The sequence below is a fragment of the Hoplias malabaricus genome, chromosome 16 (genome assembly GCF_029633855.1).
Source record: "Hoplias malabaricus isolate fHopMal1 chromosome 16, fHopMal1.hap1, whole genome shotgun sequence".
Taxonomy (NCBI): domain Eukaryota; kingdom Metazoa; phylum Chordata; class Actinopteri; order Characiformes; family Erythrinidae; genus Hoplias; species Hoplias malabaricus.
Window position 1 is genome coordinate 25503339 of NC_089815.1, and position 22823 is coordinate 25526161.

Consider the following 22823-nt stretch of genomic DNA (forward strand, 5'->3'; position numbering starts at 1 on the left):
TTTTGTATCCATATCTTTACTATTTAAATTTGAAGGCTAAGAAGTGTTTCCACATGTAAACGAAAGATTTAAGAAGGCAGGGGAAGACATACATTAATTACATATACCAAACAGATCTGTCTTTTTATTTTCCATTCAAGTTTGATCCTTATATCTGTGCTGATGTTGTTGTGACTGACAATATAGGAGATGAAATTGTTGGTGCCACCATTCACTTTGACCACCTAAAGAAGAATGAAGTGATTGAAATACTGAAGCTAATTGAACCGTACAATGACAAGGTGCAAGTGCTGTCGAAGCCAGGCCTTAGGCCTACCAAGAGCTTGGAAAATCTGGACAACAAGGTCAAACACCCCGATGAGGTGAGTTTTCAGATTCAATATGTATTTTTGAAATTACACATATTTTGAAATATCTATTAAATATATTTATAGGACAGGCACAGTTTGAGAGTATCCCTGTCATAATACACCTATTAAATGTGTTGAAAAAATGAGATCAGTGCTATAGACCCCCAAGACCAGAGTTAGACTTCCCTGGTATTTAAAAATATACAAACATGAAATAGAATATAACATGTATTTGTGTTTTGCATAGATAGGATTCTGAGATAAACCCTTCTAAAATACTTTGCATGCAATGTAATATAGAAACGTTAACAGCTGTCATACTGTTTCTGCAGTTACGTATGGATTCCTACAACAAGATTTTCAATGCCAAAGTCAAGAAGTTTATGAAAGGAGGTCCAAAAGAAGGAAGTAAAAAGAATACAAGCAGCTCCCCGAGTGGTGATTTGACTGCCCAGGTTTTAAGAAATGACAAGGCAAAAAGTGACAGCAATCTGCTTTTAAATGACATGCCTACTGCAGACGTCTCCATCAAGAAGGCAAACGTGGCATCTTACCTTCAAAAGCTAAAAGTTAAATCTCCAGAACTTGATACTGATTCTACCTCAGAATATCTATACAACTATAACTCACTGCAACATGGTTCTGGTCTTAATGGAACAGGTGAGGTTATGGTTCCTGAACTTAACACTGATGCTACTTCAGAATACGACTATAAACCAGACATGAAATCGGGATTCCCTGAATCTGATATTAGACGGCCCAAACTAGAACTGAAACACCCTGACACTGATGCACCAACTGGAGAAACAGAACCACTCAGATTTGGATTTTCAGGTGATTTGCAAAATCCATATCTAAAAGTTCCCACACCCAGGGGAGATATTGATGGCCCAGACATGGACTTAACTATCCCCAAACTTAATTTAAAAGGTCCAAATCTGAACATGAGGTCTCCTGATATTGACATTGATTCTCCCTCTGGAAAAATGAAACTTCCAAGTTTAAAGATGCCAGATATCAAAGCCCCCCGAAGTAAGGGAGAAATTAATTCACCAGACATGAATTGGGATTTGCCTGAAGCAGATATGGAATGCCCAAAACTACATGTGAAATCACCTAATATCAATATTGATGGTCCTGAAAGCAAATTAAAAATGCCCAAAATGAAGACACCCAAATTTAGCATCCCAGGGTTTAAAGGTCCTGACGTGAATGCCAAAGGGAAACTGGAAATGCCAGATATGAGTTTATCTTCACCAGAATTGCATGCAGATGTTAATGCTTCTGATATTGACGTCAATGGACCCAAAGTTAATTTAAAACATCCAGAAACAGATTTCACAGTCCCTGACGTTGACATACCATCGGGCAAAGTGAACAAACCCAAGTTTAAGATGCCTGATTTTGGACTCTCAGGGCCTAAAGTAAAATCACCTGAGATGGATCTTGATCTTCCGAAAGTGAAAGGAGAAATTCATACACCAAACCTTTCAGCCCCACAGTTTGATGTAGATGTCCCTAAGGGTAAATTTAAAGTACCCAGCCTTAAAACCCCAGAGGTTGACATCAATGCTCCTGATTTCAGTGCTGATGCTCCATCAGGAAAACTGAAAATGCCAAAATTTGGGTTTTCTGCTGGTTCACCTAAAGCTCCAAAGATCAAAGGTCCCAAAGTAAAGGGTGGAATTAATGGACCAGATATGGACTGGGATTACCCTGAAGCTGATTTTAAGGGGCCAAAACTGGACATGAAATCCCCTGATGTGGACATTGATGGACCAGATGGCAAATTCAAAATGCCTAATTTGAAATTACCTAAATTTAGTGGCCCAAAACTGAAAGGACCTGATGTGGATGCAGAAGGATACTTTGATAAGCCAGACATGAATTTGTCATCTCCTAAATTTAATGCAGACTTTAGTGCTCCTGATATTGACATTAATGGACCAAAAGCTAGTTTAAAACGTCCAGAAACAGATTTCACAGTCCATGATGTCGACATACCATCAGGAAAACTGAACAAACCCAAGTTTAAGATGCCCGATTTTGGACTCTCAGGGCCTAAAGTAAAATCACCTGAGATGGATCTTGATCTTCCGAAAGTGAAAGGAGAAATTCATACACCAAACCTTTCAGCCCCACAGTTTGATGTAGATGTCCCTAAGGGTAAATTTAAAGTACCCAGCCTTAAAACCCCAGAGGTTGACATCAATGCTCCTGATTTCAGTGCTGATGCTCCATCAGGAAAACTGAAAATGCCAAAATTTGGGTTTTCTGCTGGTTCACCTAAAGCTCCAAAGATCAAAGGTCCCAAAGTAAAGGGTGGAATTAATGGACCAGATATGGACTGGGATTACCCTGAAGCTGATTTTAAGGGGCCAAAACTGGATATGAAATCCCCTGATGTGGACATTGATGGACCAGATGGCAAATTCAAAATGCCTAATTTGAAATTACCTAAATTTAGTGGCCCAAAACTGAAAGGACCTGATGTGGATGCAGAAGGATACTTTGATAAGCCAGACATGAATTTGTCATCTCCTAAATTTAATGCAGACTTTAGTGCTCCTGATATTGACATTAATGGACCAAAAGCTAGTTTAAAACGTCCAGAAACAGATTTCACAGTCCCTGATGTCGACATACCATCAGGAAAACTGAACAAACCCAAGTTTAAGATGCCCGATTTTGGACTCTCAGGGCCTAAAGTAAAATCACCTGAGATGGATCTCGATCTTCCGAAAGTGAAAGGAGAAATTCATACACCAAACCTTTCAGCCCCACAGTTTGATGTAGATGTCCCTAAGGGTAAATTTAAAGGTCCCAGCCTTAAAACCCCAGAGGTTGACATCAATGCTCCTGATTTCAGTGCTGATGCTCCATCAGGAAAACTGAAAATGCCAAAATTTGGGTTTTCTGCTGGTTCACCTAAAGCTCCAAAAATTAAAGGCCCCAAAGTAAGGGGTGGAATTAATGGACCAGACATGAATATGGATTTACCCGGGGCTCATCTTAAAGGATCCCATCTGGGCATGAAATCACATGATGTTCACATGGATGGACCAGATGGCAAATTCAAAATGCCAAAACTGAAATTTCCCAAATTTAGTGGTCCAAAAGTAAAAGGACCTGATGTGGATGCAAAAGTAGGCATTGATAAGCCTGATCTGGGTTTGTCATCACCAAAATTTGATGCAGACTTTACTGCACCTGATATTGACATAAATGGACCGAAAGCTAGTTTAAAAGGTCCCAAAACAGATGTTACTCTCCCAGACATGGATTTTCCATCAGGAAAATTGAACAAACCTAAGTTTAAGATGCCTGATTTTGGACTCTCAGGGCCTAAAGTAAAATCACCTGACATGGATCTTGATCTTCCTAAGGTGAAAGGAGAAATTCATACACCAAACCTTTCAGCCCCACAGTTTGATGTAGATGTTCCTAAGGGTAAATTGAAAGTACCCAGCCTTGATAAACCAGAGTTTGACATCAATGCCCCTGATTTCAATGCTAATGCTCCATCAGGAAAACAGAAAATGCCCAAATTTGGGCTTTCTGCTGGTTCACCTAAAGCTCCAAAGATCAAAGGTCCCAAAGTAAAGGGTGGAATTAATGGACCAGACATGGACTGGGATTACCCTGATGCTGATATCAAAGGCCCAAAGCTAGATATGAATTCCCCTGATATTGATGGACCTGACGGCAAGTTCAAAATGCCCAAAATGAAAACACCTAAATTTAGCATCCCAGGGTTTAAAGGTCCTGACGTGAATGTCAAAGGAAAGCTGGACAAGCAAGATCTGAGTTTGTCATCTCCTAAATTTGATGCAGACCTTAGTGCACCTGATATTGACGTCAATGGACCCAAAGCTAGAATAAAAGGTCTAGAAACAGATTTCACAGTCCCAGACATGGACTTTCCATCAGGCAAAGTGAACAAACCAAAGTTTAAGATGCCTGATTTTGGACTCTCAGGGCCTAAAGTAAAATCACCTGAGATGGATCTCAATCTTCCTAAGGTGAAAGGAGATTTTCAAACACCAAACCTTTCAGCCCCACAGTTTGATGTAGATGTCCCCAAGGGTAAATTTAAAGGTCCCAGCCTTAAAACCCCAGAGTTTGACATCAATGCTCCTGATTTCAGTGCTGATGCTCCATCAGGAAAACTGAAAATGCCAAAATTTAGGTTTTCTGCTGGTTCACCTAAAGCTCCAAAAATCAAAGGTCCCAAAGTAAAGGGTGGAATTAATGGACCAGACATGGACTGGGATTACCCTGACGCTGATTTTAAGGGGCCAAAACTGGACATGAAATCCCCTGACGTGGGCATTGATGGACCAGATGGCAAATTCAAAATTCCCAAAATGAAAACACCTAAATTTAGCATCCCAGGGTTTAAAAGTCCTGATGTGAATGCTAAAGGGAAACTGGAAATGCCAGATCTGAGTTTGTCTTCACCAGAATTGGATGCAGATGTTAGTGCTCCTGATATTGACATTAATGGACCCAAAGTTAATTTAAAAAGCCCAAAAACAGATTTCACAGTCCCTGACGTTGACATACCATCAGGAAAATTGAACAAACCCAAGTTTAAGATGCCTGATTTTGGACTCTCAGGGCCTAAAGTAAAATCACCTGAGATGGATCTCAATCTTCCTAAGGTGAAAGGAGAAATTCAAACACCAAACCTTTCAGCCCCACAGTTTGATGTAGATGTCCCTAAGGGTAAATTTAAAGTACCCAGCCTTGAAAAACCAGAGTTTGACATCAATGCTCCTGATTTCAGTGCTGATGCTCCATCAGGAAAACTGAAAATGCCAAAATTTGGGGTTTCTGCTGGTTCACCTAAAGCTCCAAAGATCAAAGGTCCCAAAGTAAAGGGTGGAATTAATGGACCAGATATGGACTGGGATTACCCTGAAGCTGATTTTAAGGGGCCAAAACTGGACATGAAATCCCCTGATGTGGACATTGATGGACCAGATGGCAAATTCAAAATGCCTAAAATGAAAACACCTAAATTTAGCATCCCAGGGTTTAAAGGTCCTGATGTGAATGTCAAAGGAAAGCTGGACAAGCCAGATCTGAGTTTATCATCTCCTAAATTTGATGCAGACCTTAGTGCTCCTGATATTGACGCCAATGGACCCAAAGCTAAAATAAAAGGTCTAGAAACAGATTTCACAGTCCCAGACATGGACTTTCCATCAGGCAAACTGAACAAACCCAAGTTTAAGATGCCTGATTTTGGACTCTCAGGGCCTAAAGTAAAATCACCTGACATGGATCTTGATCTACCGAAAGTGAAAGGAGAAATTCATACACCAAACCTTTCAGCCCCACAGTTTGATGTAGATGTTCCTAAGGGTAAATTTAAAGTACCCAGCCTTGAAAAACCAGAGGTTGACATCAATGCCCCTGATTTCAGTGCTGATGCTCCATCAGGAAAACTGAAAATGCCAAAATTTGGGTTTTCTGCTGGTTCACCTAAAGCTCCAAAGATCAAAGGTCCCAAAGTAAAGGGTGGAATTAATGGACCAGACATGGACTGGGATTACCCTGACGCTGATTTTAAGGGGCCAAAACTGGATATGAAATCCCCTGATGTGGACATTGATGGACCAGATGGCAAATTTAAAATGCCTAATTTGAAATTACCTAAATTTAGTGGCCCAAAACTGAAAGGACCTGATGTGGATGCAGAAGGATACTTTGATAAGCCAGACATGAGTTTGTCATCTCCAAAATTTAATGCAGACTTTAGTGCTCCTGATATTGACATTAATAGACCAAAAGCTAGTTTAAAACGTCCAGAAACAGATTACACAGTCCCTGACATGGACTTTCCCTCAGGCAAAGTGAACAAACCCAAGTTTAAGATGCCTGATTTTGGACTCTCAGGGCCTAAAGTAAAATCACCTGACATGGATCTTGATCTTCCGAAAGTGAAAGGAGAATTTCAAACACCAAACCTTTCAGCCCCACAGTTTGATGTAGATGTTCCTAAGGGTAAATTTAATGGTCCCAGCCTTAAAACCCCAGAGGTTGACATCAATGCTCCTGATTTCAGTGCTGATGCTCCATCAGGAAAACTGAAAATGCCAAAATTTGGACTTTCTGCTGGTTCAGCTAAAGCTCCAAAATTCAAGGGACCCCAATTTAATGGTGAAATTCATGCACCAGATATGGACTGGGATTACCCTGACGCAGATCTTAAAGGCCCCAAACTAGATGTAAACTCCCCTAATATTGATATTGATAGTCCAGATGGTGAATTCAAAATGGATGCAAGTACTCATATGAACGTGCCAAATCTCAGGAAGCCAAGAAGAAAGATTAATGTGTCAAACCTTTTGGATGTGGATGACAATATAAGAGCAAATTCAAATGGTGATGTGTGTGCTCCAAGCACTGACATTGACACTTTGAAGGGTAATGCACAAATAGATTTAAATCCTGACATAAGGGGCCCCAGTTTTAATTTCAAATCTGGCAAGAAAAATATTGATAAGCAAAGAAACACATCAAAAAGGAGTTTAAAGATAAAAGACTTGGAAGCATTTGCATCAAACATGGATCTTGATGTACCAAAAGGCACCTTAAAGGGGTCAAAATTGAAACTATTAACACATGTATGATGGACAATTAGATAAAAAAAAAAACAGAAGGATTATCATCTTGACAGGCTTTTAATTCCTTGCATATTACTGAATGATGTGATTCTGTAAAATGTATATTTACATGCATTTATATGTAAACATTTTGAGGAACCCCTGTGTCAGGTGTACATGAAATAACAAAAGGTTATAGGTTATTTTTATAACATGGTGTTACATGTTTTTACAAATAAATACATCAATGTATGTGATTTTTCTTTAAGGGTCTCAAGTTTTATAGATATTTTTATTTATTTTATGTTGTAGCACTATGTACATAAGCATTAAACATTGCAATAAGAAACCCCAGAAAGTCTAATACTAATTTGTGTGAAATTAATATGAGTGTTTACTCTTGTAAAATTAAAAGCTCATTATGTGTTTGTAAATATCTTAATTAACTTTGTTTTAAAAACATTTTACTGTAAGTGATTCTAACAAACTTGAATTTATTTTTCTATTGTGTAATTTATGGCAAATGTGACAGCAGTTAAAAATTATTAAACTGTGTAGTTTGAGGCTTTTTTTGTTGTTTTTATTATTTTTCTCATTGTGGAATCGTATGCACTGTTTTAATAAAGACTTTTATCAAAATCCCTGCCATTATTTATTATTACAAACCAGCAATACTAACCATAGGGTAAATCAATGTAAATTTAAATATGGATTTAAAAAACATCTAATTTACACACGTTTAAACATACCCTAAAACCTAGGGTACACATAACAGAATTCTATATTACTCTTTTTTGCTCTACTGCAGACAGCGAAGAATATATCGGCCCACTGGCATAAAAAGGTTGGAACACCACTGACTGTAGACCATTGTGGGTCCACCATCGAACCACTCAGATTACTGTCCTGTACAGGATCTAAATAATTTTTAATCTCCTCAAACAGAGTTTAAATTAACAGAGACTTTTATTCTGGAAATCAAACTAATATAAATATTACCAACAACTATTAGAGAAATAATAATGAGTATAATATGATTAAAATGATTATGAAAATGTTGACACTGTGCTGGATTAAAGTTATTTACTTATGTAATTCAAAAAGAATAACAAAAAATTGTAAATTGGACTGAATGGTAAAGTGCTAAAATGTGACATTTTGTCTAAAATTCTGTTTAATCACCAGTGGTCCACCCAGAATATGCTGTGCAAAGGTCTGCTGTCTCTTTGCAATCAGAGAAACTAAAGAGGAACTTAGCAAGTCAGCTACATATGGCTTTATTTTAGATATTAAATCAATATACTAGTCTATCAATAAAGGCCTAACTAATGTTAAAAAAACAGCTTGTTTCATTTCACTGTGTTTTGATGTCACAAAACATTACAGTCGACTAAATCAGAGCACCCTTACATATCCAGTGTAGACACATGAACAAAGGGAAATGGCCAAGTAAAAATTAATTGTTAGTTTTTGGTAAATAACAGATAGATCTCAGGGGAAATAATACAATAGCTTCTTAATTCACAAATGGCTTTTATATCAACCAACATGTCATTGCTTGGTTGTTATGTTTCTTTAATATTCAACTAAATTACTTTGTTTGTCTATTATTAGGTGGTTAATTAATTTGTTTTGTAATATGTAAAACATCCTTGGCCGCTTTATATCTTTGAAAAGCACTTTGCAAGTAAAATTTTTTTTTTTTTATCTATTTGTTAATTCGTAGTGATATTTCCACCTGCTAACAAGTAGGATATCTTAAAATGGGGTAGTGTTTTTTGTTAATGTTATTTGAAAGCAGTTTTGCTGTTACTGACTTATGAACAGTGATCCTGGAGCTGATCCCCAGTATGACAAGGGCTAAAACTAGGTTATAATACCTTTTCTGCTCCAATCGGAGCACTTCGGGCATCTGCCTCCATTTTGTGTTGGCTCCTCGATTTCCTGGTTTCTTCACTGTGGATTCTGTGAAGGAAACAGCGGCCCTTTTTTACTCTCTTTAATGGGAGAAAAAGTGGAAAGAGCATGAGATAGTTCATAGAATGTCTGGACTGTTAGCTGACATTTCTAGCTTTAATGGTCATTGGTTGGGAGCAGTAAGTTTGTCGGGTTATTCTGAACGGTTCTCCTCCAGTGTGCCCCGCTGGCGAGTGGAAAACATGAAGCTGTCTGTGATCAGTTAACGCTGCTCGGTCTCCAGTTTTTCATTTGTAGCCGGTCAGTCAGTCCCAACATTTCTGCTGGAGATTTCAGACTGACCCTCGGATTCCTCCAATGCTGTTGGACACATAAATTGTTCAGTAGTTTTAGGTAAGTTTGCAGTTGGGTTGTTTAAAACTTTGTGACAACACTTGTTGACATGACGAATTGAACTTTTACTCCAGTACTCTACAGACTAACTGCACGTTTGAATTAACAACATGTAAGCTCTTTTTATATTACTATTATTATTATTATTTGTAGAGGGCTAGACTTAAGTTGGCGTTTTATTCGCCAGTCTCGTGTTCGAACATTCCGGTCCACCTTAAATGGTGCAGTAAGGCAGTTATCTACATACTTAACGCCCGACCCATCAGAATGTATTTGCCTCACCGTTTAAGGTGGAACTGAACATTTGAATAAAAGTGAACTTCAATCTCTTCGGTAGGCTGCCGTTTAAAATGCTGTCCTTCTAAATGAAGACGCCAACTATGTTATTTAGCTAATATTTTATTTTCGTAACTTCTCACTGATATTAATTCGCAGCCCAAAGCCTCAAATAGTATGCACTTTTTTCTCTATTATCGTAGGAAGCTGCGTTCAATGAACTGAAATAAATGACTTTCTATATTGTATAATATTTACAGTTGTTAAAGATAATGATATAAGATAATTATATAATGGATATTTCCCTGGCTTGTCAGGTTCAGCAGTATAGGTCACACTGTCCGACCCTGAATTTTACCTGTTGCTCCATTTCCTTGTTTAGGTATTTAAATTAGGCGTGTACAAAAGCAAATTTTGTTACTTCTTCAGTCATTAAACCTTTTACATGACTGTAGATGTTACACTTCCGATTGTGAGTTTAACATTATGTTGAACGTCTTGTTTATTTTCTTTGGTTTTAAATAAGTCTGTAATCCGCCATCAGCCCTGAGCCATATTGGCCAACCTGCTCCAACGTCAACAACTCCTGAAGGCCAAACGTTACAGCTGGACATTGCGGTAGAAAAAGTCTGTATCTTGGATTTTTTTTTTTTTTTTGATTTGCCAATACTATATACACTTTTGTCTGAAACTCTGAACCAACATTTGAGTAACTTCACAATCCTGGATGTGTTATATTATGATCACTGGTAGGGTCTGTCATTTTGCCATATAACCTCGTGTTTGGGAAATACTGGATGTCGTCATGGCTTTCAATAAACCAATTTAAGCTACATTTAGTTTTATATTTTTTGCACGTTGACAGTTCAACTGTATATTTAAGTATATTAATGAAGCGAAACGCTCTATAATGTAGTTCCTACAAGTTAACTATTTGGCTTGTTAATAAAAGCAATGAATTTCAATCACTGTGCTCTGTTACTTGAAAACTTGTGTGAGAATGTCATAATTTTGTTCTTCCAAACTGTCAGAACAATGTTAAATTGAGCTAATATCCTAAATGCAAAACTTTTATAAGAACTTATGAGTAAACTTGGGGAGCAAAGCTAAGCATATGGTTTTAAAATTCTTTTATGGGAGCATTAGAAATGTGTAAAATGTTAAATTAAATGTTATAATGACGTAAGGCCTGTATGGTCACCTGAGCTTTTTTTTTCTTAAACATGTTTCATAGCTGACACTTCTGTTACTTGTTTGGTTAGTGTTGATCTTGCCTTTCGACATTCCTTTGGAACTGGTGAAGCTTTGTATCATGTCATGTCTCTGTTTACCTGCACTACCCCCCCCCCCACCCCCCACACACACATTGAGATGTTCTTGTGTAAACCTGCTCAGACATTTTTTTAAAGGAGGGGTGTAGGGCAGGTAAGGCCTAAAGGAGCATTAGCTCTCTGCCAACTGCACAATCCTATCCGACTGGTTTGGGAAGCTTTAGCAACCAGGATTCAGGAAATCAGTGAAAATAAGGAAATAACAGGGTTTGGTTTGCTTTTGAATATGTTGACATTTATTTGCATGTAAAAAATGAACTCCTTCACCACAGCTGACGTGTTAATGTTATTTACATAGTGTGATTTCATGGAATATAACTTTTACAGCAGCGAGGGTGGCTGCAAATGTCTGTCCTGATTGTCACATACCTTATTAAAGCAAGCTTCTATGCACACTTTTTTACAGAGCTTTTGTGAGCAAAAAAAACGACAACTTTCAGAGACTGAGGCGACAGTGGGCATTCTCAGGGAAGCTCCAAGATGCCCATTCCACCTCCCCCACCTCCTCCTCCTGGACCCCCACCTCCCCCTACATTCAGCCAGGTACCTAAAATCCCAAGACCACACTTTACATTACTAAGGCAGACAGTAGAATTTTATTTTGTCAGCAAATCAGTAGTCATGGCAATAATTTTGTGCATTGTTTTTAACTGCAATTTAATTACAAATGCTAATGTGCATTGTCTGCTGGTAGTGTGTGCAAAGTTATGTTCTAGTGGTGAGCATTATTTTATTATTAGCTTATGTTCTGCTATTTCTGTTTTATCTGGTTCAAAACACCTCAATATGACACTTTGATAAATATATTTGTATTCAAATAATGTTAACTTTATTGTTGTTATTATTATTATTATTATTATTGTTATTATTAACAATATTAGACATTTTATGGAGTTTAAAAAAAATAAATCAAAACTGTAAGCTGAAATCATATTCCCTTATTACAGGCCAACACTAACCCGCCCAAAGTCTCTCGTGATGAGGCTAAAGGAAGGGGTGCTCTTTTGTCAGACATCTGCAAAGGGGCCAAGCTGAAAAAAACCACTGGGATCAGTGACAGGAGTGCACCCGTTATTGAGAGTAGGTCACAAACATGAAGGCATGACAAGAAGTTTTTATTTTAACATTTAAATTAATTTGTGACTATATTTATTATGGCTAATCCATATGTGTGCTTTCTAAGAATCCGGAGGCGGTGGAAGCGGAGGTGGAGGGGGCAGCAGCAGTGGCGGAAGTGGAGGGGGGTTTGGTGGTGGTTCTGGACCTATGCCAATGGGAGGCCTGTTTAGTGGAGGAGTGCCTAAACTACGACCAGTGGGAGGTAGTTTTGTTAGGTCTTTTTACAAAGAACACCTTCTGTCATCATCTGTGCTACTAACCTCATGCATTTCTTTTTATTTATTTATTTATTTTTTTAAATTAACCTTTTCTGAACTAGACCCAGTCATATGCTGACCATAATCCCTGTGGTCTCATCCAAATCCCATGAATTAGAAAAAGCTCGGCTCACATTCAAGCTGAACTCCAGAGAAATTCCAGATGATTTGATCTGAAGATTTTCTACAGTTGTCCTTTCCCACGTGTAGCACACAGTGGGAGGTTTCCTGTGTTAGATGCATTCTTGCAGCAGAAAGTGTTCTGCCTGCTTTAGTTATGGGATGGCACATGTGCAACATGTGCAGGAGAAACATCATGATTCTCTGGAACATTAGCAACTGTATTCACACATGTACTCGTGCACATTACCTGGAATTTGTACTAGGATGCTAGCAGGATGAAGTCTGGGTAGTGTCCAGGACAAATAATGCAGACATTTGTATTCAAACATAGAGCTCCTTCGGGTAAAGGTTTGAATTTTTTATTTTTTTTCCCCTTTTAGTTCTTACTAAAACCTTAATTTCATTCTGTGTTGTTATAATTGTAAACAATGTTAGTTATATTTAATAGGATGGCTTTTATTTTTATATTTTGTTCCATGACAAATTTAATGAGAAATTGGCATTTGATAATTGTGTGTTTAGGAATTTATTCTGCACAAAGGTTTGCTGCGAAACAAAAATTAATTTACATTTTTCTTTAAATATATTGAGTTACTTCGATCAATGGGTACGGGCTATTTAAGTATAATTATCTCTTTGTGACTCCTTGTAGACAGCACAGTAGGAAGATCAGCCCTGCGGCCACCTGGTTCTCGTCCTGCAGTACCACGCACTGGGGGCAGTGCCCCCTCACCAATGGGACATCAGGCTGAGGAGGAGCGTTCTTCCCTCCCGGAGCAGACTCGTAACCCACGTCCCTCATTGCCAGATATCTCTAAACTAGCCAGTGGTGCGAAACCCAGTAGTTCTGCCCCTCCCCCCCCTCCACCGTTCAATCGCAGACCTAATAATGCCCCTCCCACTTCAAATCAAAAAGTCACTGGCCCCTCGCACAATAGGGAGAAACCCCTCCCACCACCTCATGCAAATAAGGCTCCTCCTCCTCCATCTCCTTTACGTGACAGCGCCTCAAGAAACGCAGTTTCATCTCGTCCTCCACCTGCAACTTCCTCTGCTCCACCCCCACCGCCACCTTACCGACAGCCCCCACCGGTTACTAATGGAGACCCACCGCCTGAGTTGCCACAGAGACGTAACTCGCTGAGAAGGAATCATGCCAGTGCTGGTTCTCGCAGCCAGGCCGCACCCCCTCCACCACCTCCACCACTCCCAGTTCAGCAAAGCAGCCGACCCCCACCACCATCACGGGACCCTCCGGGACGCAGATCAGGTAACACACCCATCATTATGATTGCATTACTGTTGTTGCATTATGTGTTTTTTCCTAATAGAGTATTTCCTTCCTATATCCTTTTGAAGCTTGTTACTATGTAATCTCACATGGGTATCTTGATTCTGACAATATATAATGTACATTAATTCATAAAAATGAAAAATACAAAAAATAACTAATGATTGCTATAACTCTTAGCTTTGCTGGACTTCTGTTTCATTAAAATTGAAATAATGACAGTAATCTGATTTAATCAGAATCAAGTACTTTTAATTTCAATGGCATTTGTTTTAATTAATGAAGCACCCCAGGCTCCCAGCTCTGGATCCCGGAATGGTACTCGGGATGTGCCCCCTCCTCCTCCCTACCGCATGCACAGTGGTACATCTCAAACATCCTCAGAACCACCCAGCCGAGGAAGACCTCCTCCGCCCTCTTCTGCTGGTCGTCAACCCTCAGGACACCCACCTCCACCGCCACCTCTCCGCAATGGGCACACCTCTAACTCCAAGGCATTTTCAGGTAAAAGAGTACATCTTGTAGATCTCTAGTTGTGTTCAATCACAGAGCCAGCATAATTTGTATCACTGTCCAATTATTAATGGACTGCCAAAAAATAAATTCATACATTTTATGCTACAGCTTAATCCTGTTCAGGATTGCAGTGGTCTTGAGACATACTCTAAATCATTGGGTGCAAGGCTATGACAGGGCACACGCTCAAGAGAGCACTCACACATACACACACATGTGGACACAACTGAATGGCCAATACCTCTACCAACATTTGATTTTGGACTATGGGAGGAAACACAAATGCGGACAAAAAAGAAATGCACAATGTCCCAAGGTGGGTTTTGAACCTATAACCCCAGGACCCTGTAGTTATGTAATAGCAACACTACCTGTTGCGTCACCATGCTGCCCAGTGTTCACATTTAAAGAACCTTTCCTTCAGGCATCACTAACTGATCCACCTATCTGCAGCTTGGACATTGTCAGAGTTTGAAAATAGCACTGTAGTCAAATGATCACTCAGGAATTCAAATAGGGCTCTTGGAGTTCCTCTTTGCAAGCCAATAAAGAGCACTCTCAGAATGCTAAGTTATCGTGTGTTCATATAAATTGGGCAAGAACATTGCTGCAGTGGCATGGTTAAAAGGATGATTACGTTATACTACAAAGCAGATGTTATTTGTTTTGAGGGATAATACATCTGGGAAAAGAAGAATACATGACAAGAATATAATATAGGACTCTGCATCTGGAGTCCAAATGATGATGATATATTTATAGACTGAACTATTAAAATTAAGTTATTGTTTGGTCCCACTTGTTTAATAAATTACATATTGTATAGAGCATGCACATGCTAATGTGTTTCTAATATACAGAAGTCTGGTCAGGTTTTCCTCTTCCATGCAAAGCTCTCAGATTACAGCTCACATCTTGATTGAAATCCAAAGCTGGTTTGTACGAATTTGATTTGTACATCTCTAGTTGATGCTTGACTTTCTATTGAGTGTTTTTCTATGAAGATTACACAAATCATGTGATTATGATTGAGGTGTTTCTCAAACTGAACACCTGTATTAATAGTGGCAAAATAAATCTCCAGGATTTCATTCCAAATGCCAGACTTCTCACATAGTCTCAGAACAGCCTTAAATGTGTTACGGTAGTTGAAATTCTAGATTTGAGTTTACCACCTCTGCAATGGGAAAACAAACGTACTTAGTTCACAGTTTAGGAGGGGTGTCTAGATATGTCTCAAATGTCATTCTCTTTTACAGATGATTTTGAGTCCAAGTACTCTTTCCATCCTGTTGAGGATCTTCCAGCACCTGAGGATTACAAACCATTCAATAAAACCTATCCTAGTAAAACATATAAAAGTAAGAATTTATTTTACTTTACTCTGATACTTGGATATTCTATGCATCATCTGGGGTACTGTATGAAATTAACATTGTATTATTTGCTATATTTTTATGCAAAATAACACATTTATAACTGAGATAAATAGTATTGTGTGTTGTGTACTTTTTTTTGGGGGGAGTTAGTGTCAGACTGTCCAACTTGATCTAGGTATAAGTCTGTGCACGTGTAATGGGCACTAAATTTTTATTTCTGTTTGTCCTTGTGTAGTTGGGATGAGAGGCGCTCCTCCACTGCCACCTGTTGGAAGGTGAACTGAACTCAGGAAGGAAAATTTCTACAACATTGTAACCCATCTAAATACATGCACACAAACACTAATGCACCTATACACTCAAAACGGATGTGTTAAAAACAACGCAGCATGGTGTATATATATTTCTTTAACACATCTGTATGTCCAGGTATGGACAACACATTGTGTGTTACATTTAACACAACCAGTTGTTATCCAGGTTAATATAAGCTGTGCTCTTCTGATAGAAAATGTGTTAAAGTAGGCTTAATAAGCTAATGTAAACTTTAACATGTTTTAAGATTATGCTGAGTGGCTGACCTCAGCACAGCATATGATTTAGTGTGATATTTTTGGCTTCACTTGAATAATTAATGTATTATCAGGTGAAGAGAATTGTTGGGCTTTACAAATCACATTAAAATAATAAAAACCTAAGTAGAACTTTTGCACATTTATATATACATATTATAATTTTGTTAAAATGCAAATAAATTGTAACTATGCATTACAAGTAAAACACTTACATTGCCATAGGTGCATCCAACTGGACAGCTAACTAAAAAATGTTATGAACTGTTTGACCACACTATGGACTGGTTTCACAGACCCTGACTAAGCCTAAGATTGGACTATTTTCGATCCGTGAATCAATATTGGGGAACTTTCAGTGGTGAATTGCCTGTTCTTAGAAATGGTGTAACCCATCTGCTCCTGACTATAGAAAACTGTGCAATGGCATGATCCTGATCAGCTCATACTGCAGAAATCACCTTTATTGTGCCTACCGAGAACCATGCACAACTCCTGTTGACCCAGTGCATTCCATTATTATTTTTCTATTGAATGGATCATTTTGCACTTTTTGATCATGATTACCCCATTTAGAGAATAAACAGAGATTACTTAATGAACTGAAAAGACAATCATTGCATTTTGAGAAGCAAGAGTTTTTTGGGTCTTACAATCAGTCATTTTTGTTTCCCTGTGATATATGGTCTTGCCCAGTGAGACTGAATAATTTCAGATTATTATTTTGCCAATATTGTGGGGCTAGAATATTTGAATATTTGTCATGTAGGCCATATGGCCTTTGCTCGAATCATTCATTGCATGTGAATTCTATCTCTAAACTGTTGCCAACAATCAACAAACCACAAAGACAGTACAAAATTATAATTATTATTACAAATTTTTTAAGGGGGTGTTGTTTTATGTTTTTGTCTACGAATAAGGGAAAACTGATACCATAATTTATATGAATTAAATTTAGAGACTCTAAACCACTTCTTCATTTCTGACCAAATATCCAAAGTGCCACTTAACTCACAGAATTTACTTTATAACCACCCATGTCTGTTTCAAGAATATGTTCATGGATATGCGGTGCAAAACTTTGCTGTTTTAAATACAGCAAGTTCATGTGAATTTTTCTTTTGGAAAAATGTTACCTTTCTGTAAAATTGGATTGGTACCATTTGCATTTTTTTTTGTAATAAACACTAATGTGCTAATGGAAAATTTGAAATGTAATATGTATATTACTCTTTATAAATTGTAGTTAAATATTTGTATTGTAATTTTTTGTAATGCAGAGGATTACACCTGAAAACATAGCAAGACATTCTTTATTATGAAGAGACCAAACCCGTTATTAAAGTGGTCCCTTTTATAAAACGTTGATTTGTGTAGCCATGTGAGGACTGTTCATGTTTCTTGGCCTGGGGTAACTTGATGTAATCATTTGGTAATCGGTTGTTGTGAGATGCCAAATGTACAGATTGAAACTTTAGGCTGACATTTGTACGACTGTCGGGTTAAATTTAAATAAACGGTTATGGGAAGTTCGTGTGGTTCTGTTGTATTTTGGGGAGTTGTGGGGGTGTTCCACAGAGAAGGATTTCTCACTTTACCGAGATAAAACTAAGTCAAATGTACCCAATAGAAAAAAAGCTGAAGGACCATCTTGCTGGACCGTCATCCACTGTTACCATATTTATTCATTAATCCTGTTTTGTATAACAGCCCCAGAATTGAATTGTGCCATTTACTTTAGCACAAAGAGGCTGATTACTCGCTTTATCCAATTTCCCGGGAGTTTTTCTCCGCCAGAATATCAACAAAGCGAAATACCCGCCAACACTGTGTCGTCACTCAGAAACGGGGTGAGGCTTGCATTCTGATTGGGCAGCTGTATCTCTCAGCACGTAGTCAACCAATGAGCTTTTAAAACGTAGACTGCGTCAGAGGGCGGGAGGTGCCAGCTGATCCAAAAGAGAGCTCTCTGATGAGAAGCGCGCCAAGGTGTCTGACAGCGGAGAGGTGTTTGCTGCAAGAGCATTTTTGATCATAGTTTTAAAAAAGGTAAGTCGTCACTGAGTTCATTTTGCAGCGCGTTTATATATACACGCAGTGTGTGTCCAGTAATTGATTCAATCGTGTTGTATTTCGTCGTGGAGAATGTTTTTTTCTTTTTTTCTCGAGTGGGGCAGAGTTGGCGCCAAGTTGGAAATGTAGTTTTAACTTAGCTACTTATCAGACGACTGAGCAGAACTTTATTAAATCTTAAATTAATAACAGTACGTTTCTTGCTTCGCAGTACGTCTCCAAAATCGCTTTAAATCCAGGCGTTTTTTAAAGCTTGGCGCTGTTGTGAAAAAAAAAAAGCACTTAAGCTATCTCTAGCTAAGCTGTGGAGATATAACATTTATCTAGCTAGCTGACTACCTATTAGTTATTCAGTCTTAACTAATATAAGCGCACTGTATTTAACTTAAACCATAACAAAGCGGATTAGTCCAGTGTTTTTTAGTGGACGTTACTTTTACTTTATTGAAACGGTCCCACGATACGGTAACGTTTAATAAAAGTTCCCTTGTCCCCTTCGAAGTGCGCTGCAGAATTGATACATTTCTGCGCTAAAAATAGAGATGTAAAATGTCAGACATACCCTTTTAAAGCGTCGACTAAAAGTGTTTTTCTATTAGAGCCTTACAGCGTTGTTTGTGTGGAAATGCTCTGTTTTCGTAACCTACATAGTGCACTACGTATGGAGTAGGGTGCCTACGTAAAAGAAGGGCACCATTTGCGATTTAGCCTAAATTAGCTCGCTAGCTCAGTCGAAGCTCCTCTAAATGGCAGTTTGTCCCGTTTCTGTGTTAAAAGGAACTCCACCAGTCGGTAAAACAAATGCCCTCATCGTTTAGTCCTTAGTTTTTATAAATAAAAGTTTCCCTGGTGTTAGTATGAATGAGGGGACTCGATGTCTGCAACAAATGTGGCCATTTTGCCTTTTCCTACAGAACGGCCACTGGAACTAGGGGTTTTTATATTTAATGCTGATTATTGTTATTTTTTTTATCTCCCAACAATGAACCTGGCATGAAGACACCCACCTGAAGTTAATGTTCATGTTTGCCGAACCATTTTTGTTAGAATTGTTTTGCTATGTACAAAAATATTTGATTTGGTCTTTCACACAGTTCTCTGGCATTATTTTTTAACTTGCTTTCCTTTTCTTTTCAGAGCTGCCAACTGATCATTTGTGAAAATGCCCAGCACTCGTTCTCAGACACAACCCACTCTCCAGTTCCCCAAGCGAAAATCATCTAGGGTCATCTCTCGCTCCAAAAGTTCCTCTCAGCCTGGGTCGGAGAATGCAGTGGCCGTTCAAAACATCCCCCTTTCTCCCAGAAAGACTAATGTAATGGACGTGGGATCTGCCCCTTTTTCACCTGAAAAGACAAAACTCACAGATATCAGAGCGATTTCTCTTTCACCCCGGGGCCACATGCTTAGAAGCAGCTCTCTGAATGAGAGGCTGCCCCTGAGCCCACGCAAGCGCACAGGTATTCAGAAAACCAGTCATTTTTTCCCCCTTCCCCCTCTGGCAGTTAGTGGTTGAGTACATTTTTCTTACATTAAGTCTTAATTATTTGTTTTTTATTTGTTTTTTCCCTTTCATCAGGTGATGAAAATGAATGCAACCTGCCAACCTCTCTGCTGGGTTCTCCTCCTAAACAGAGTCGTCCATGCATGGGCTCCCCCCGCAAGCTCACCTTCAACGAGAACTCCCCCGTCTTCACTTCTCCTCCCCGGTCAGCCCCTTCATCTCCTAAATTTCCTGTGTCATCCTTTGCTGGACCCTCTCCCAGATGCTTGCAGGCTGTCAGTAAGGATTTGGAGTCACCAAAGAAAACACTGGTGTCACATCTTCCTGAACAAAGTTAGTTTCGCTTATTGCAGTATACCTTTCATTACTTAGAAATGCTATTTTTTATCCTGTTAGAGTTTCATGGGGCATATTGGTCAAAATGAAAGAACCTGTATATGAGCCTTTGTTTTCTCTGTTTAGAATCCCATTACCAAAGTGTGAAGCAGGCTCTGCACACGGCTGTGCCTGAACGACTGCTCTCCCGGGAAGATGAGCGAGCCAAAATCGTGTCCTTCCTGGAGAACCATGTGGTGCCTGGAAAGCCCTCTAGTCTTTATATCTCCGGAGCACCAGGGACTGGGAAGAGTGCCTGTTTGAACTGTGTGCTTCAGGAACAAAAGGTAAGTTTGAAGTGTTGGATAAATACAAGGCAGAATTGTTGCAGCTTTTGGAATCATATTCTTCGTTAGAGTACTGCTGTTTTTCCCCCCTCTCCTTAAATTCTAACCACATTTCTCATTGCTCCTGCTCCAGACTCTCCTCAAGGGCGTGCAGACTGTGGTGATTAACTGCATGACGTTGCGCAGTTCCCATGCTATCTTCCCCATGTTAGTTGAGAAGTTGAGGACCTCCAGAGGTTCTAGTAATGGCAAACTTGAGAAGCTGCTGACGAGTTCAGGGCCCACAGTGTAAGTGTTTGAATATGAAGACTTGGACATTTTCATTGCAAAACTTTCTTTTTGAAATATCCCTCTTTGCCAGAGAACAAAATAATCAAAGTGTACATTAACAAACATCAACAGATTGTTGGTTCTGGATGAGATGGATCAACTGGACAGCAAGTCCCAGGATGTTCTCTACACTATCTTTGAATGGCCTTATCTTCCAGAGTCACGTCTTTGTCTTATAGGTGAGACATGCTCAGAGGAGTAGTTTGTTTTTATGATATTTAAGGCAATACTTAGTGCAGATAAGTGTCAAGTGTAGTCTAAAGCCAGATGCAGTCTCAAGTCCTTACTGCTTATGTTCACAGGGATTGCGAATGCTCTTGACTTGACGGACCGTATTCTGCCCAGACTCCAAGCCAAGCCTCACTGCAGACCACAGCTCCTTCACTTCCCGCCATACAGCCGCCAAGAACTGATGGCCATTGTCCAAGACAGACTCATGCAGGTAAGACAACCCTCATACATAAGCCCAGGTTTTTGAAAGTTCAGATATTTATTAAATGTGCTGTATAAGGGCTCGTAACTCTGCCAGTTGTTAACGGTACTTTTTTTTTTTTTCCCCAGTCATCAGGAGAGGACCTTTTAGATTCTGCTGCTGTTCAGTTTTGTGCCAGGAAAGTGTCTGCAGTGTCAGGAGATGCCCGGAAAGCACTTGACATCTGCAGGTACAAGAACGAAATTAATCTTTGACCTTTTGTCAAGTACCATTTTTAGTGATGTTCTCTCCTTTCTGGACATCATTTAAGCTGCTTTTTCTTATGTCCCTCTTACAGGAGAGCTATAGAAATGGTTGAATCTACCAACAGGTCAAAAATGCCAACAGAATCCCCAGTCAGTAATAAAGGTAAAGTTATTCGAACTGTAAATCCTTTTAAATATGAGTTCTTAATTTACCAAGTAGGCCTCAGTATTTCTAAACATAAAGAATGTCTTACTAGCTATAGTTCCTTATATAAATTTATTAAAACAGCTTAGTAAAGCATTGACCACTGGATTCTCTGTAGAAGATGGAGAATGATCTGTGGCTGTTAATTGAAAGGAAATTGCTCATGGGCTGTTTCTCTCATTGCAGTGTCTCGTGTGAGCGTACCTCAGGTGGCCAAAGTACTGTCAGAGGTGTATGGAGACCGCATGGCTTCCAGTGGTGGACAAGAAGAGAGTTTCCCCCTGCAACAGAAACTGCTCGTCTGTTGCCTTCTCCTGCTCATTCGCAATGGCAAGGGTAGAGAAGTCCAGTTGGGCAAGGTGAGTTTAATCAGCTTTTTAATGTAAGTTCATAATTGCTTCAACCAGATGAGATAAAGGTGTATAACTGTGTCATTTGTCTGAGTTCTATGCTTTATTTTTTTTGCTGATAGCTATGTGAGGCCTACAGCAAGTTGTGTCAGCGGAGGCAGGTCAGTGGTGTGGGGCAGGGAGAATGTCTGTCTCTCTGCAGTCTACTAGAGAGCAGGGGCATCTTCTCCCTCAAGAAGGCCAAAGAAGCACGACTCACCAAGGTAAGTTTTAACGCAGGTGTATTGGTTCAACTAAGGATTTTGGTTGTTAGTCTTCTTAGTGGATCCACTTGCTCATTTAGTAAAATCATGGACTATGTTCAATAAGTCATGCACAACAAACATGAACGGTTAAGACCCTATGGAGTCCTGATATTTAAATATTGCCTGAACAGTTTTACCTCTCCAATGATGTACAGCTAATACTTGATCTTGGTCTCATAGTATCCCCCTTTTTTTGGGACAGATATCTCTCAAGATTGAAGAGAAGGATGTGGAGAATGCCCTTAAGGATCGTGCACTACTGGGCAGCATCTTGGCTGCAGGCCTGTGTTAAAGTTCAGGCTCCAACATTGTGTCCATTACTATATGGGGAAACTTTTTTTTTTTTTTTTCCCCTCATGAACTGGGGAGGTTAAGATTTTTTTTTTCTCCTCCCCTCTTCATCCTTATGGTAAATTTTATTTTAACCGGTATGTTTTAATTTAACTGTACATGAGTTTTTAATCATGTCAATGCAGTTTGTAACTGAAATTACAATGAACTGCACTGTAAATAAACAGTCCAGGTGACTTCTGAAAGCTTGTCTTGCATATTTTTTGTCAACTTCATTTAAAAAA

General features: G+C 39.0%; 3 protein-coding genes and 1 long non-coding RNA gene across 4 annotated transcripts in view; 3 read left to right on the top strand and 1 right to left on the bottom strand.

Annotated features, from left to right (window-relative positions):
• Nucleotides 1–9104, bottom strand: part of LOC136672292 (uncharacterized) — a 19035-nt gene extending 9931 nt beyond the window's left edge. The window contains exons 1-2 of the long non-coding RNA XR_010795783.1: nucleotides 9028–9104; nucleotides 8845–8929 (exon numbers count right to left, since the gene is read on the bottom strand). This is a non-coding gene — a long non-coding RNA (uncharacterized lncRNA). The remainder of the gene's footprint in view (nucleotides 1–8844; nucleotides 8930–9027) is intronic.
• si:ch211-69b7.6 (neuroblast differentiation-associated protein AHNAK) lies at nucleotides 736–7566 on the top strand. Its single transcript, XM_066646965.1, has one exon. The coding sequence runs from the start codon at nucleotides 857–859 to the stop codon at nucleotides 6989–6991; it is 6135 nt and encodes a 2044-aa protein (XP_066503062.1). The 5' UTR covers nucleotides 736–856; the 3' UTR covers nucleotides 6992–7566.
• Nucleotides 8851–17662, top strand: wipf2a (WAS/WASL interacting protein family, member 2a). Its single transcript, XM_066648283.1, has 8 exons — nucleotides 8851–9274; nucleotides 11288–11424; nucleotides 11829–11961; nucleotides 12065–12202; nucleotides 13033–13650; nucleotides 13957–14175; nucleotides 15447–15548; nucleotides 15802–17662. Exons 2-8 carry the CDS (start codon nucleotides 11362–11364, stop codon nucleotides 15843–15845), a joined length of 1317 nt encoding a protein of 438 aa, XP_066504380.1. The 5' UTR covers nucleotides 8851–9274; nucleotides 11288–11361; the 3' UTR covers nucleotides 15846–17662.
• A 414-nt stretch (nucleotides 17663–18076) lies between these two features.
• Nucleotides 18077–22784, top strand: cdc6 (cell division cycle 6 homolog (S. cerevisiae)). Its single transcript, XM_066647994.1, has 12 exons — nucleotides 18077–18190; nucleotides 19352–19674; nucleotides 19794–20051; nucleotides 20181–20380; nucleotides 20514–20668; nucleotides 20783–20889; nucleotides 21013–21152; nucleotides 21272–21372; nucleotides 21481–21551; nucleotides 21780–21952; nucleotides 22066–22206; nucleotides 22451–22784. The coding sequence occupies exons 2-12, from the start codon at nucleotides 19377–19379 to the stop codon at nucleotides 22538–22540; spliced, it is 1734 nt and encodes a 577-aa protein (XP_066504091.1). The 5' UTR covers nucleotides 18077–18190; nucleotides 19352–19376; the 3' UTR covers nucleotides 22541–22784.
• Nucleotides 22785–22823: the final 39 nt, after the last annotated feature.